The sequence below is a fragment of the Tasmannia lanceolata genome, unplaced genomic scaffold (assembly GCF_043159265.1).
Source record: "Tasmannia lanceolata isolate RefF3 unplaced genomic scaffold, GAP_Taslan_0.1 ptg000016l, whole genome shotgun sequence".
Lineage (NCBI taxonomy): Eukaryota > Viridiplantae > Streptophyta > Magnoliopsida > Canellales > Winteraceae > Tasmannia > Tasmannia lanceolata.
Window position 1 is genome coordinate 14,827,809 of NW_027518693.1, and position 17,187 is coordinate 14,844,995.

General features: G+C 37.4%; 1 protein-coding gene across 8 annotated transcripts; it reads left to right on the plus strand.

Annotated features, from left to right (window-relative positions):
* Positions 1–501: 501 nt before the first annotated feature.
* LOC143849191 (protein BREAST CANCER SUSCEPTIBILITY 2 homolog B-like) lies at positions 502–16,469 on the plus strand. 8 transcript variants are annotated; one of them, XM_077358250.1, is made up of 25 exons: positions 502–723; positions 801–950; positions 1,197–1,346; positions 2,045–2,194; positions 3,991–4,125; positions 5,825–6,328; positions 6,443–6,836; positions 6,915–6,958; positions 7,041–7,168; positions 7,255–7,409; positions 9,394–9,516; positions 9,626–9,859; positions 9,940–10,021; positions 10,120–10,170; positions 10,271–10,346; positions 10,456–10,567; positions 10,656–10,727; positions 12,242–12,437; positions 12,514–12,696; positions 12,897–13,039; positions 13,110–13,172; positions 13,274–13,490; positions 14,518–14,679; positions 14,777–14,875; positions 16,035–16,468. In XM_077358250.1, exons 1-24 carry the CDS (start codon positions 546–548, stop codon positions 14,831–14,833), a joined length of 3,759 nt encoding a protein of 1,252 aa, XP_077214365.1. In that variant the 5' UTR covers positions 502–545; the 3' UTR covers positions 14,834–14,875; positions 16,035–16,468. The 8 variants fall into 8 exon arrangements, with proteins under 8 accessions (XP_077214365.1, XP_077214360.1, XP_077214361.1 ...); XM_077358245.1 differs by having other exon boundaries at positions 5,825–6,836; positions 16,006–16,469; XM_077358246.1 differs by having other exon boundaries at positions 5,825–6,836; positions 12,900–13,039; positions 16,035–16,469.
* Positions 16,470–17,187: the final 718 nt, after the last annotated feature.

The window sequence follows — 17,187 nt, forward strand, 5'->3', positions numbered from 1 at the left end:
GTTGGGTTGCCCAAGCCCTCAACCTGAACCCGACCCAAACTCAAATCAGGTTGAGAAAATTCAACCCGAACCCGACCCGACTTTTTTCCGGGTTGAACCTGTTGGGTTCGGGTTGAGCCGGCCCGAGTTGCACCCCTAAGTCTTCTCCATTGCCCATTGTTCCACTCTCGTTGGACGATTTAAAACCTCATGAAAAATAGGTCATTTAAGATTTCTTTAAGCCGTTGATTTATGCCGTTCTCAATCTTTCAAATGAGATCAACGGTCTCACTGACCAGTCATGAGTCATGAACATTTTTGGTTCATATAGATGAGATCTCAAGTCTCTAGTCTCAAGTCTCAACTACACAATGAAAGGGGGCGTTCTTATAAAAGTTGCGGGTGCGCGGGGATATTTCCTCTTTTAAGTTCAATCTTCGTTTCTTTTCGCATTACCCGCTACTTTTCCCGCCCGCTTTGGGCTCGACTCGTCGACTAAAACAATTAAAAGAACTCTCTCTCTCTCTCTCTCTCTCTCTCTCTCTCTCTCAGCTGCCGTAACCTCGATGGAAACGACACCGGAGTATCCGACGTGGCAGATATTCCCGGACGCCGGAAAACAGTTCCGGTGGAAGTTTTCGGGCCAAGATCCGAACTCGATATCGCAAAATCCCAACAATACCTCAAATGTTCCTCAAAACCCTAGCTCTTGTCTCCCTTCCATGTCCGATCTCTTGCTTCAAGGCAACCTTCTCTCAGATCTGCTCCTCCTCCTCCTCTCTCGATCAAACCTAAAAAATTCTCATTTTTTTCTTTTGCAGGATCTTCAAAGCTTTTTCAAGACGAAAATGTAAATGTCCATGAAAGTTCTCCAATGTTTCGAACTGCATCAGGAAAATCTGTTGCGGTGAAACAGTCTTCAATTAGAACAGCATTATCTGTTCTCGGAGAGGGTGAGATTCCAGAGAGAGGTGACTCAGCCATTCTTTTTTCTTTTTTATTCATTTTTATTTTCTATAACCTAGATCCTTCCTTTCTTACTGTTTCATTTATTCGCTCTCGCTACAATTTTTTTGAAGATTGTGTTTGTTCTTTGTCGAGGATTACATGAGCATTTTTTTTTTTGGTCCGATTACTTGCTTCAAGGCAACGTTCTCTCATGTCTTCTTATTTTTCTTGTCTTTCGATCATATGTAAAAATTCTTATTTTTTTGAAGGATCTTCGAAGCTTCTACATGATGAAAATGGCAATGGCCATGATAGTTCTCCAATGTTTCGAACTGCATCAGGAAAATCTGTGGCATTGAAACAGTCTTCAATTAGAACGGCATTATCTGTTCTCGGAGACGAAGAGATTACAAAGACAGGTGACTTGGCCATTATTTTTGCCCCTTTTTTTTTTTGTTTTTATATTTTATACCTTAGATCTTCCTTTTCTTCTCGTGTCATGTGTTCATTCTCGCTACAATTTTTTAACAGTTATTGCAACAATAATATTATCCCCATGATTTTGTGTGAAGGATTATCACTGCAATTCTCAAATGAATTTTTGGACTTATTGTAAAGGTTATTTTTTTACCCTGGCTATATGGGATGTAATGGTGAAATTGTTTGGACGCCTGAGCGAAGTGGTACATTCTCAGTTAAATCTCTCTGTTCTCCTTGACTCAATCCAGTTTTTCGGGATCATTTTCCCTAAATTTTGGAGTCTTTCCTGCCTATATTTCGTAATCTCAGCTTCCCTTACCTCACCTCAGTCATCTAAAAAGCCCTAATATCGATGGAAACATTGCTGTAGTATCTGATGTGGTTGATATTTCCCAAAGCTAGGATACAGTTCCGGTGGGAGTTTTCCCTCCAAGATCTGAACTCCACATTGCAGAAGACCAACAATGCCCCCAAATCTTCCTCAAAACCCTATTTCTTTTCTCCCTTCCATGGTCGATCTCAACATCTCAGATCTTCTCATTGTTCTTTTCTCTCGATCAAATCTAAAAATTCATTATTGCACGTCTCTTTTTTTCCCATTTCAAAAACAAATCTAAAAATTCACATTTTTGTGCAGGATCTTCAAAGCTTATTCAAGTTGAAAATGGCAATGGCCATGACAGCTCTCCAATGTTCCGAACTGCATCAGGAAAATCTGTCTCGTTGAAAGAGTCTTCAATCAGAACAGCATTGTCTGTTCTCGGAGACGGAGAGATTACAGAGAGAGGTGACTTGGCCCTTTTTTTCCTCTTCTCTTCTCTCTCTCTCTCTCTTTTGTTTTTTTTTTTTTGTTTTTATATTTTATATCTCAGATGCTCCTTTTCTTCCTGTGCCATGTTTTTCGCTCTCGCTACAATTTTTTGACGGTTGAGTTTGACCTCTGTTGTGGATTGCACGAACAATTATTTCAACAGAAATGCTCTCATCCTGATTTTGCATGAAGGATTATTGGTTTGAGTGTTAAATGAATTTTAGGACTTATCTGATAGGTTAAATTCTTGTTTTTTCTGGATCGGGGATTTAATGGTGAAATTATGCCTTGGCAAAGTGGTACATTCTCAGTTAATTTTTTTGTTCTCTGTAGTTATTTGAGTTTTTTTGGAGAGAAATTTCCTTACCTAAATTTGGAATATTTGCTGCCTCTTCAAGAGCTATTGCCTTCATATGGTGTGCAGTGCTAGGCAAGATTTTGACTGGATACCAGTTATTCAAAAGAAATATTTATGAAACTACTAACTGCTTATTGTGTGGATTCATAGGGGAAATCTTAACATTTTTATAAGCTGTCCCTGTTCTGTCTAGATATGGAGTTGTTTATCTGGATTGTTTAATATCTCAATTTAGATTACTTTCATAGTTTAATTGATATATGAAGATGGTGGAGCAGTAGACCTTTTGGAAACAACAGGTTGTCCTAAGCTTTTGCTCCCTTCTCCTACCTGGCTTATATGCAAAGATGTGAATCATCAGAAATTTGGATTCATTAGAGTCCAATGGTAAAAAGAATTGTATTGGTACAATTATGAATAAACATTGTTTTTGATATCTCTGAACTTACTTGTAAAATAAACCATTTTAATGGTATTTCTACACAAGATTTGTTTAATGTTTGGACTTCAATATGCAAGGATTACAGTGATTCTTCATATTCTTTTACTAATTTTTGTATTCGTTGGCTAAAATAAGGTTGTGGCATGGGATGCCTGAGTTGTACAGTGGTTTTGTCTCCTTTTTCTTTTTCTTTTGTTGGTTTGTCCAGTCTTCTGTGTATCCCCTTCTCTTTTTAACAAAAATTTAATTGTTACAAAAAATGCCATTACTTGGCATCAAAAGTGTAACATGAGTAAATTGTGGTCATCTTTGTTATGGTGCAATTTTTTTTTTGTTATCAATTCCATATTCTTTTGAGTAGCCAGTCATCACAAGCTGTCGAACTCATCCTGAGGGTGGAGGGTTGTAACTTGTAAGGAAGGCAAGAACTGTTTAGAAGTGCTATTCACCCTATTTGATGTTCGGTACCCATGAAAGCTCATGAGACTAATATTTGACTGATTACGTTGTCAACAAGGGAAAATGTTTGGGTGACAATCCTCCCAAGCTCAGGAAATTGCCTAGGTATTATAGGTAGTTGTCCAATGAACATGTGCAGAAGAAAACAAAAAATTGTAGTATACATGAGATCAAAGATTCTCTTGCATATTTAGTTATTGTTCGAGCATGCAAATTGATATACTCATATGCATAGTAGTTTAATTTGAAATGAATATATATGTGTGCTTTAGTTTGTATCATTGGCATTAACATATTGTTCATGCCTCATGATTTATTTTTAAGTAAGTTGTATAAAATGTTGTGTTTGTTGTTTAAATAAGAAAACTTTATAACAATTCATATTATTGACATTGACACATTGTTCATGCATCAATTCCATGCTTGATCCCTTGGTTTGTGGAAACCTCCTTTCATATCTTCTTCTTCTTTCACTTTCTATCCTGACCAAAGCTACAACTTACATTTTTGTAGGGCCTTCGAAACTTCTACATGATAAGAACAACTCTCCGATATTCCGCACTGGGTCAGGAAAATCTGTCGGGGTGAATCAATCTTCAATAACAAAGGCACTGTCAATTCTTGGAGAAGGAGAGACTAAAACAAGAGGTGACTTGGTGGTTCTTTTTCATTTCTATTTTTTTTTCTTGATTGTCTTAGTCCTTGTTTTTATTATTCTTTGATTTGTTTGCCCTCATGTTACAAGGGATTTGGGTTTTGCATTTTGAAAGCTCTTTTTTTTTTTTTTCTCATATTATATCTACTAGCAATTTTTTTTTTAAAAAATTTCTCAGTGTAATTTGGCAAAGATAAAATAAATATAGTATGCAAAATTTTGGTAATTCTTTGCTTCAAAACAAAGCAATGTGAACTTGACATGTTTGATGATCTTAATTCTTGAATTTCAAGTTTGAACGCTCATACTTATTATATATGGGAGTGAAAGCTAACATCTTGTATGAATGTCTGTAGGCATTATTTATGTCTATTATGTATGTATGGCATTGCAAAAGCTAAACTTCTTTTAATTGTTTGATCCAGAGAAGCAGGATTCGTACCCAGAGTTGGGGATTCGCGAATCCGAACCGTGATTCGATTCGAATCCCCGATTCCCCATTTTGGGAACCCCGATTCCCAATTTTGGGAATCCCAATTCCCAATTAATGAAAACCCCGATTCCCACTTTATAGGAACCCCGATTCCCAGGCGAATCTCCAGCGAATCCCAACTCCCCACGACTCTCAACGATTCCCCGGCGAATCCCCGTCGACTCTCTGGCAAACCCACGATTCCCGCTTCCCACCATCCCAGGAGCCTTCGATTCCCGCCTTGGCAACCTTGGTTTGATTTTGGGGTATGGGTGTACTTTGTTGATTATGTTGTCTACAACACATTTAGTTACCGAGAGAATCTATGTAATGAACAAATATAAATAGAATGCGATAAAGAGAAGCCTTGAAGAAGGATGAAAATATGGAAAAGTCTAAAATGGCGATGATTGTTTGACTTGTTCCTAATAAACACTCTAAAAGAAAAGTTTATAATAAAAGAAGAGTTAATAATAAAAGATGTAAATGTAATATTCTATAATAAAATAGAATGTCACACTTGACACGGTATGAATCCATACGCCCACATTAAGTCTATCACTTCTAGCAATACATTTAAAAGTGTCCAAAGGAATAAAAGTGTCCAAAGGAAATATGAGCTTCGAACTTTGATCTTATGCTCTAAATTCGTTTCCTGTCATCTTTATTGCTTGTAGAGTATAAACATGCCAGATATTTATCTCAACTATCTCTCAGGTGGTAAATTCTAATGGGGTATCAAATATCCTATGAAGACTAAGATAAACCCTCCACTAATTTCAACCAAGGGTGTAACAGTGTCGATAGATTGTTATGCATCTATGTCTTTTACACTAATGGAAAATAAGCTAATAACCTGCTGAACACATAAAAGCATATAAAGTAACCAAAGCTGATAAGTAGTGGATGCATCATGCAATATACCTAGATTTAAAGATATACCTATTAATCAGTTGGATGACATTCTTTTGGCAATCATTCAAAATCAAAATCTATGAGTATATTGTATATATGTGGTTTATTGCAGTCCTGGTTGTAACTGCTTCCAGGAAGTATTGTACTTTACATGCATTCTTCATATTTCATTTCGTCATTGGCCTCGTTGCATCTAGGTAAAGTTATGTCTGAATTTGATGTTCCCTGTGTTTCTTATGCATTCCTTCCGCTATCTTTTGGTTTTTATTGTGGAGGCAGCTTAACCTTAACATGTTTTGGTGCAGAATGCGTGGATAATTATGTTGGAAATCGTGGACATGGTTTCTCTAATTCTCTTTTCCAGACAGGTTCTGGAAATATTGTAAATATATCTTCTGCTGGTCTCACCAGAGCTAAGACTTTATTGGGGTTGGAAGAAAATTACAGTCCATGTACTTCTCAAAGTCTCGAGCACACAATTAAACGGTCAGATACGACTGAATTGGATAAACAGGGAAATTCACAGCATCTGGAAAAGTTGCTGGGTCTGACACCTGGAACTGAGGGCAAGCATAGACTTGGGTCTTTAGACGCTAAATCACTTCCCAAATGTCCAGTTAATTGTCAGAAGGATAAATACTCATCTGGAAACCAGTCAAAGGAGGACATATTTGCAATGTGTGGATCTGGTTCTAAACAACCTCCAGTCATGTTTCAAACGGCAGCAGGAAGATCTATATCAGTTTCTAATGATGCTTTACAGCGTGCAATGGGCCTTCTTGGTGACTCCGAGTCAGGGATCTCACCGAGTAAGATTGCTGCATATGATCCATTGTTTTCATTTCATAAAGAAGATACAACTTGTGATATGCCTTCATCTAACAAAGAAAATGTTTCATATGCTTCATTTCTGCCCCAAAAAGCTGCAACTGGTAAACATTTGGCGAATGGAATCCTACCTTTGAAGGGAACATTATCCTACCAAAAGCAGTCATCTTCTTTTCCGAAGGTTGCCAATTCTGAGTCCTACATTCCAAGAAATGTAGATGAAAATGGATTTGTGTCTGAGGGTGTTTGTAGGTCAAATACTATTGAAAAGGTTTTGAACAAGGACATCTGTCCAACTCGCATGATATTTGGAAATTCTTCAGAAGTTACTTCGAGAAGTTCACTAGGAAGGTCATCGGGTGTGGCATTGGTTGACATTTCAAACAACATTGATGCTGCTTATACAAATCAGAAGCATGATACCATTGAAAAAAGGAGGCTTGGAAGGAGAAACTCTATCTCTCCATTCAAAAGGCCCCGGCGTTCTCGGTTTGTTCTTTTTTTCATTTATAATTGCAATAATTATCTTTGGAGTATATTTCTGACTTATTTATGTCTATCCCTCAGGTTCTCCACCCCCTTGAACAACAACATTTCCGTCTTGTCTACTGGTAATCTGCTTAAAATGCTTATAACCACCATTTGTATTTCTTATTAAATTATGTTTTTTTTATGTAAGGCATGCCTTTTTAGGTTCATCGACATTATCAACATCTGAAGATTCCTGTTGCAAAACAAGGGTTTCCACTCGTTATCCATTTCAGGTTAAGAGAAAGACTGTCAAAGAATTTTTCGGAGGGCCTCCCTGTCACCATAATTTGGTAGATTAGTGCTGACATTTGTTATTATTTTATTGGTCTTTTTTTCTTTCTAAGATACCGACTCCTATATTTATGATTGGTTTTAGGTTTGGAGTTTATCGGATGAGGTAAAATTCATGACTGCAGATAGTGCAGAGAACTATATATTTCATGCTATGCCTGGATTGGATGAGGTGGGAGTGGAAGCTCTTCAGCATATGTTGCTTCAATCTGGAGCTTCCTTGCAAAATGCTACCAAAGAGTACATACTGTTACTCTTTGTTTTCTCTGTTTTAACTTTTGTTTAATAAACCTTATTTGAGGCATTGTACTCTTTCACAACTTGGAGGGTAAATTACTGCAAGTGATCTGGTTACTTGATGATATTTATTTTTCATTTTATTTCAAATATTAATCCTGAAGTCTTTGCTAGTAGAAGTTGCCTATCTCTTCCTTCCATTATTTAAGCATGTTTCTTTGTTTCTACTATACAGTATGAATGCTCAATGAACCTATAGAAAGGAGCTTAACAAATCTACCACTGTCCCAGAACAAATACTAGGTCATATTGAGGCTTTCTTTGATGGTCTTATTTCATCATTTGACTTTTGTGTGATTTAAATCCTTCCAGCTGGACTATATAACTAAAGGTAGTGTTAGAGATTTCAGTGTTGCTCATTATTTATGTTATTTTCTTCACATGCCTGTAAGCGAATATATGCTCTTCTTAAGTTAATTTTGGTATGTTCATGTCTAGTGGGCTGAAACTTTTTCTTTCTACATAATACAACTCATAAAGTGAAAGCAGATCTGATTCACTTTAAAATATTAGGCCTAGAGAAAAGGTGAACTGGACCCAAGCTTTCCACTAAACGAACTATAGTTCCTGTTAGCAAAATAATATGTAATTCTTTTAGTATTGCTACATTTATTTTATTTATTTTCCTATTAGAAGTTAAGGGCACATTGTTCTTTGTATTTTGTGTGTCTCATCTATGGAGAAGCTCCAGTATACATTGTAAAATTTCTTTGAGCATAATTGGGTATACAAGTTAAAAATTCTAATATTATTTTCTTGAGAATATGTAGCTAGAGATGCAAATTCTAGTTCTTGTCAAAGAGTTCGTGTGGCTGGTTTCATACTTGTTCTTTTACTTCAGCTTTAGCATTTATATCATTATGTAATGTCTTTCACGTGATTAATGAGAATGCATTACCACGATTTGGGTTCCACATCCTCTTTTTCTTTGTATATTCTTGCAGAATTTACAAGGTGTCTGAGCAAGGTTGCATCTTGATCTAATCACTATTTTCTCATTCGAAATGTTAGCATCATGCGCTTCATATTCTTCGATCTAAAACCTTTTTCTTCTCCTTTATGTAACCCCTCCCCCCTTTTATCACAATCCCAATATCCTAAATCTCCAATTATTTTATCTGAAAATCCTAAATCTCATCACTCTTCCTGCAAACGCTTGATCCATATTCCTTCTATTTGGAAACTCTAATATCCAATTTCTATTCGAAAACCACATTCATGGACGCGTATAAACCTCCATAAATCTGCCCAATATAAGGGTTAAGATGATCCTATGAAGCTGATTTTTTGGGCACACCCTATCTATATGAGGGCCTATCAAATGAATGCTTTGGATCATCCAAACAATGTGCCCCCCCCCCCTATGTTTGTGAGCTCTAGCTCATATAAGCTTATATGAGCTCTAGCTCACAAACATTTTCCCCCATGTGTGTGATGCTTTTCACATTATTAATGAGAGTATACACCTCCAAGAATTGGGTTGCCCGTCCTCTTCTCTCCATTTCTAGCAGATTTAAGCAAGCAACATACAATTTACGGTGTACATGATATTCATACAAAACAGAACATATGGAGCCAAGCTGTGCTTGGAAGTTATATAAGCTTCTAATACTGGGATCTGTGGATTTTGGTCTTAGTACTGAGATGTTATGTAATTGATAGAATGTGATGAATGGCTCTGTGTAACAAAGCAATTTTGCTTATTCCACTTTTCAGCCTGCTATATGGAGTTATGGACTAGTTTCACACAAGTGGAGGGAACTATCTGTCCTTTAGTCCTTGATAGTCTGATATGGATTAACTGTTATATGCCCGTTGGATTTGATGCACTTCAACTTATTATGTAATTCCTAGTGCTTCTCTGAACTGTCTATTCATTTAGCTACCACACTATAATTGATTTCTTTCATACTGTCTTCCACTTTAGGTGGGTTGCAAACCATTACAAGAGGATAGTCTGGAAACTTGCATGTCTCGAGAGATGGTATCCAGCTCAAACTAGTGGCAAATACTTGACAGTGGCTAATGTGCTAGAGGAATTAAAATACAGGTTGATTAATTTAATTCATCCCAATCCATTTTCTAAATGGGTTCTAAGGCATCCATGAATTTCTCCGTGGTAGGTATTCATACTTTATTAGGATGTCTCTGTATAATAGGTACGAGAGAGAAGTAAATCATGGTCATAGATCTGCCCTTAAAAGAATTCTGGAAGGTGATGCATCAGCTGCTTCTATGTTAGTTCTATGTATTTCAGCCATTCGCTCCTACCCTGACCCAAATATTGGAAAAGAGGACTGCCTTATGGCTCCATGCAAAGATGCTAACAAGCGTGATGGTGCTAATAATTCTGAAAGTAGTCATGTTGCTAGAATAGAACTAACTGATGGGTGGTGAGTGCATACTTATTCTTATGCTGATGCATAAATATACTGCAGTTTTTAAGATACTAATATGCTTTTTTCCCATGAAGGTATTCACTGGATGCCCTTTTGGATGCATCACTGTCAAAGAAACTTGTTGCTGGGAAACTATTTGTTGGCCAGAAACTTCGGGTATTCTACACTTTTTTCATGACATTTATCCTATTGGCGTAGAACTATTTCGACAGTGCTATCCTCTAGCTTACAGTTAGTGATTGTGTCTTTTGAAGATCTGGGGAGCAGGTTTATGTGGCTGGGGTGGACCTGTTTCATCCATTGAGGTTCTTACTGGCTTGAGAATATTTTGTTGAAGTTTTAAGTTTGAAACTTCTCATCATACATACTCAAGGTTTCTTAGTCCTTTTTTTTTTCTGTTTTCAGGGATTCAAGGCTGTTACTTTATTAGTGCACATAAATGGGACATATCGGGCACATTGGGCTGACAAACTGGGATTTTGTATGCACTTCCTGATTGCAAGATAATCTTTTTAATTTTTCCAGTGTTTATTTGGATGTACCACATTACATTTTACTCATGTAGCATGTTTTACTTTTGTCTTATCTAGGTAAGGGCCAAGGTGCTCCGTTGGCTTTTAGGTGCATAAGGGGTTCAGGAGGTCCAGTTCCTAGAACGTTGGTTGGTGTGACACGAATTTATCCAATTCTGTACAAGGAGAGGTGAAATAATTTAGAACTGATCATATTGTTTTGTGAACTTATGCAGTGCTTATAGTAGTATCAACATTTGATTCATTTCTCATTTCAGGTTAACTAATGGGAGCTCTGTTGCAAGATCAGAAAGGATGGAAACCAAAGTGTTGCAACTCTACAATCACAAGTAATCGGTCTCTGCTAATTTTAGGCAACACTGTATGATTCATTTCTACACTTTGAACAAGGCTAATTTTCGAATCCTATTTATTCAGTTTGTACTTGGGAATATGATGAACGATATGGTAACCTGCATCTCCTCCTTATTTAACATATGCACACTGTCTTGTTGCAAATAATTTACATATTTCGTATTTTTTTGTGACCTTTAAATTCTTATTGAGTTAAACGTTTCAAGAAATATCATTGTGTAATATGACGTGCCACCACTTCATGATAGCAACATGAAGATTTGATCATGGGAAATCAATCCTTTTTTTTGTTAATATATTCAGAGCATAGTTTTAAAACTCCCCCTCATCATCATGGACTCCCCCCCGAGTCGACTCCCTTTTTACCTTGGCTGCGTTCTGCATTTTGCCGTTGTGTTCCACATTTTGTCCTACAAAGTCATTAAAAACTCCTTTGACTCTCCCTAGTTATGACCGTCAACTGAGTACTTGACTGTGTCATGCCGAGTCGACTAGGATTTTCTTCGGCCTCGTTTTGACCCTCATCCGTGTTTTGAAACACTGATTCAAAGTCTACTCATTGGTTCTATAAAATCCTTTATGTTGAAATTAGCCTGTGATGGTGCTGCCAGGATGTTAGGTGCAGCTGCATTGTTGGAGACTGGACCCCCTCTGGCAGTTCAACCTTATCATGCTGCGCGGGCTTCGTCCTTGTTGACTATTCCCACGGACACCACTTGCCAAAATACAGTCTTCTAAAGCTCTAATTACATTATTGGGATTATTTTCATAGGACATTGTGGTCTCCTATGTTGATTTCCTGGATAGTAGCATTCCTTATCGTGGTGTCTTATATTGTTTAGATTTGTTAGGTAGACTATTACCCCTTAGTCAAGATGAGTAAATATGTTTAGGTTTCAATATTTTGGAGAGGCAAGACAACTGTGTTGATCTTTAGATTCTCTTAGAAGTTGGCAATTCCAGAAACTACCGAACAAAATAATTACTAAAAGCAGCTTAAGTAGTTTATCCTCTTGCCTTTTTTTAAAAATAAAAAATAAAAATCCATTCTATATCTAGCACACTTCCTAGACTCCTATTCCTAGAGAGTTGAGATGGGCCTGTTTCTGGTCTGGAAGTTAGGAATGGATATCCATTTCAATGCTTAACTTGCTTTGGCATGGACTCTGACACCTCGTACCAAAGCAGTGTGCACAAATAAGATGTTTTTAGGTGATCTATGCTATGAACCTGCAGGTTATGTAAGGTAAGCCATGAATTGAAGTAAACATAAGTTTCTCTCTTTTGCTCTATATGAAATGGAAACCACAATGGAAGTTTTGATGTCTGTTGAAACAGTCAAAACTTATTTGCTTGATACCGGTTTTCGTAATACCAACAGGAACTTCTTTAATATACGAAGGTGGTGGTAAATTTATTAATGTCAGTTCATGAAATTCTTAAAATATATCTTTGTATGAGTAATCCTTGACTCCTGGTTTGAATTCAGGCGGTCTAATATTGCAGAGGATATTATGTCCGAGGAACAAAAGGTGTCTGGTTTCCATTATAAGAATCACAGTGATACTGAAGAAGGGGAAGAAATCTTTAAGCTTCTCGAGACAGCTGCTGAGCCTGAGCTCCTAATGGCGGACATGAGTTCAGAGCAACTGATTTCTTTTGCAACTTATCAGGCGAAGCAAAAGGTGGGTATTCAAAACTTAGGTTGGCAAATTGATCTGAATCCAGAAAGAGATTAACAGACGGCACGTGCAACCTTAGGTAATCAGGGAGTCAGATATGCAGAAGAAGATAGAGAAAGCCCTGGATGATGCAGGTCTTACTGTGAGACATGTCACCCCCTTTATGAAAGTGAGGGTTGTGGGATTAACTCGTAAACATTCTAAAAGAAAAGAACGCCCTAGGGAAGGCTTGATAACAATTTGGAATCCAACGGAGAAGCAGGTGAGACTATGAGACTCTGCCTCAATACCTTTTCAACCTACAAGGTCTTGGATTTTCTTCTCACAACTACTTTCTCCATTCTGCCCCCTCTTGATTTTTTCTTCTCTTTTTTTTTGGATTTTTTTTCTTAAGTAAAAATGTTTAAGGGATTTGGAAACAAACTAGGATAGTTAGAAGAACTGAACTGCCGGTCTCTGCAGAAGGTTGATCTGGTGGAGGGGCAAATATACTCTATCAGAGGACTTATACCACTGCACTCGGATTCTGATATCATCTACTTACAAGCAAGAGGATCTACTACGACATGGCAACCCTTACCTTCCTTCACGATTGAAAATTTTGAGTAAGTCACTGTAGTTCCTTCTCTTTTGAGCAAAATACATTTGAATCCAACTCATACTGCTCTTGCACAGACCATTTTCCACTCCTCGAAAATCGGTCTTACTTTCAAATTTGGGTGAAGTTCCTCTAGCCAGGTGAGCTTTTTTGCATCCCCACCTCTTGCTTTGTATGCTCCTCTTCTAATGCAATTGAGTGTTTCCTATGCTTACATTACTGTTCCTGTGGATGGATTCAGTGAATTTGACATTGCGGCCGTAGTTGTGTACGTGGGAGAGGTTTATGTATCAGGTCACCAAAAGAAGCAGTGGGTGTTCATGACAGATGGGTCCGAATCAGGGACCGAGTTACAATCAGAAGGATCTTCCAACTCATTGCTTGCTGTCTGCTTCTGCTCACCTGTCACAGACAACGATTCTCTTACACCAATCAGTTATAATCTTACAGGATCCATTGTGAGTATATGATGAATGCTCCAAAATAATATTGAACTCAGCTCTTGAAAGTTTGGAAGTGAATGAAATTTGTTTTTTTTTTTTTTTGGAGCATTCGCTTTATACTCTACTATATCGTTTCTAACTTGAAAAACCACATTTTTAAGAAATTCCTTTTCAGACATGCTCCACTATGGGATTTAAGTCAAGCCCATCTGAACTTCTTCCAATGGGGCATCTATGGCATATTAGTTTTTTTTTTAATGTTGCATCTGCAGATATTATCTTTCTAGATGTGAAAGAAACAAAGGAGAAATCCAATGAATGAAGAGGGACTGGTGAGTGAGAGGAGAAGAAGAAAAGAAAGGGAAGGGTGAAAGTTAGGGGAAAGGGAGGAGAAGGCGAAAAGGAGGGAATAGGGAAAGGTGAGGAGAAGAGAGAGAAAGAGACTTACCGCGAGGGGAGAGGGAGGCGCCGTCCATGATCGCCAATCTCTGGTCTTGCGCCATCCAACAAGAGAGAGAATGGCTGCTCCTCTTATTGTGGTTTTCTTTTCTCTTCAAAAGTTGGTTTAGGGTTGGGAGAACGGGATTTAAGTAGGCTTAGGGGGTAGGGTTTGGGTCGTAAGTGGTGGGCGATGGGAGATGGGTAAGTGGGCCATGATGTGGACGACCCCCCCCCCCCCCCCCTCTCCAATATCTATGCCCATTAAAACATAAAACATAACATATAATGGTTTAACAACTAAAAAAATGCATAAATGAAATAAACAAGTAGGCTAAAACTAAATCACATCAATTATGCAAAACTTTTAGGTCTTGATTCTAGATATTATTGGTCGTCACAAGCAAATAGAATTCTAAAAACAGCTGTTCTTTAATCATGTCATGGATATTATCGTTGATCTTGGAAAAATCTCATATTTCTTGTCCCCCAAGCCATTTTATTATGAATGTTTTACTTGATCCTTTAACTGCTAGTGTTTGTTGTCCCAACAAGTTATTTTGTTGTCTAGCAGCATGGACCAAACTTAACGCATCATCTGTAGGTTGGCTTCTGTAATCTAGTCAAGCAAGCACGGGACCCTGTGAATCATGTGTGGGTGGCAGGGGCAACCGATCATTCTACTTATTGTTATGACCTTGGTGGTTGTTCTTACCTCAAAGAAGCTGCAGACTCTGCTCGCGAATGGGCAAAGAGCTCTTCTTCGGTGAGCGCTATCAAATCTGAGACGATGGTTAATAAGATTATTACGTGGTTCCTTATGTTTAATTTTGGCCTTCTTTCTTACATTAAACTGTTTGCAGACCATCCAGAAGCTTAAGGAGAGGGTTCTATGTATTATTGGTGTTTGTGAAAGTTAGGATGCTGAACGAGTCTATCTATTCAGATTTTAAAAAATGAAAGTAAGTCTGCTCTCTTACCTCTTTATTTTGGTGTTTTTGATGGACATATGGGTATCCATAGTTTATTGTTGCTACTAACATCTCAGATCTGCATTTTCATGAATGTCTGATATGTTATGCTCCAAAAGGATATTGGTATCATGAGATTCGTGCGAGTCTTAGCCAAGTTATTGTACATGCTTTTCTTTGAATAGGGATGTTTTTTGGATGTGTGTTAGCACGGTTTTTGTACTTCTTGGTTTTAAATTCCAATTTTAGGCAAGTTACTGGGTTTGATGGTTTTGAAATGGGAAACTATGTACCTCTACACGATATAGTCATTCCAGATTTGGCATGATGGTCTAAGCAACGTTTCAATACTAGTATTGTTGTTATTGTATTTAAAAATGAATGTCAGAGATCGTATCATTAATTCTTTTAAAAGGTCATAATGGCATTATTTCTAATTTAGAAAAAAATAAAATATTCTTTGCAATTCATTCAGAAGCTTTATAAAAAGTTAAAGACCTGTTCAACAAATGACAATCTTGATCGTGTTGATGATCTGCCACAACTTGATCTTCCTCTTACCGTTTGAAGGACTATTAAACACATGTTTTGCCAAGTTCCTTCCACTCATCTATGGAAGCACAAGTAACTACAACTTCCAGTAAGTGTTATACTCATTTCGTCAAGCATTGTGATATAGGAATGCCGATGTTAATCTTGGGTCGTGGTTGGTAATGTTCTTTCTTACTATAATTTAGTTATATTCTATCAAAAAAATAAAAATAAAATGTTATATTGATCTTGTATACATCCTTTGATTGAAAGTGGCAGGCTCTCAAAGGGTACTTTCATTATTTATGTTTAAGATCTGTAGGAGAAAAGTGAAATGTTACCTTCTACACCTCTTAGTTTCTAATTAGGAAAACGATTAATCCGGATGTCTCAGCAGGGCTTCTGGCACTATATTCCACCATTCCCTTAATCCGCATAACCCTAAGTAACTAGTGGAAGGTTTCATGATTTCATCAATCTCACCATCACGCATTTTAAAATTGCATTTGCAGTCTGGCTAGCCAATCTGAACAGAGTATGTCAGATTCTTGGTTTCTCAATTGTTGTCTTGACCAATGTTTTTCTTGCAGATTCATTTGATTTATGTGTTGTGATGCAGACTGCTTGGGCTGCCGAAGTTATATATCAGAAGGGACTTAATTGACTGGAATAAGAAAAAGTAGAGCATCGTATAAATGTTGAAGCAAAAAATGAGGGTGAGATTATGTAGGTTAAAGTTGATGCTGAGGTAAATTCTGTGTTGAAAGGATTAAATTCAAGATTAAGATTCATGGAGGACACCAATTGTTCCAGCGCTTAAATTGAAGGTGGCACTATGATTTCTATCAATTGGCTAACAAAACAGCTTCAAAGTCCTCCCTATGGCTTCTCAAATATGTTCAGGGAGATGGCGGTTATCTCCCTCTGTTTTCTTGAATGCTTTTTCTCATATCCATCATGAAGGAAACATTGGAGGCATCAATGTTTTGGCGCCACTTGCCATTTTGTTACTGATGCAAATTTTTTTTTTTTTTTTTTGCCCTTTTTCTTATTCTTTTAGGCTATATCTTGAGCCTTGTATCTGTATTAATGTATCTTCCTTTTCAATGAGTTGTTTGCAGAAGTAAAAGTGGTGTAGGAACAATGGCTTATGGCTGAGATTACCTGCAAGCATATGTTTAGTGTAAAATGGGCAGTTCTGAGAGTTCAAAAGACTGTCTAAACAATCTTCTCCATAGGATGATTCTAACCCTTCAATGTATTTGGTGTAAAATGGGCAGTTCTGAGAGTTCAAAAGACTGCTGTAGAAGAAACCTTTGCAAATCAAAGGGTTAGGATCATCCAATGGATTGGATACTAGGGTACAGCCAATCTATGGTGGGGCCAACAAATGAATGGGTTAGATCATCTAAAGAGGTGGGCCGTTTCAAATGTATTTCTTAAATGTATATTGAGGTATTTTTGCCACGTAGAAATCCTTTCAATATACACACTTCACACAGTGATCCGATTAATTTCGAGGACTTTTTATGTGGTATTTTTCAAAAAGTACTGTATGGCCCATACCATATGATGATCCAAACCGTCCATTCTGTGGGACACAACGTAAATAGATTGTGCCCTAAAATCATTTCCATAGGATGATCCCGACCCTCCGATCTATAAAGGTTGCCATAGTATTCAGTTCCTCTGTCGATCGGAGGGCTAGATTTCATTAGATGACCTCTACTACTACCCCGGGTGCAAATGGATAAAGAAAACTTAAGCAACTG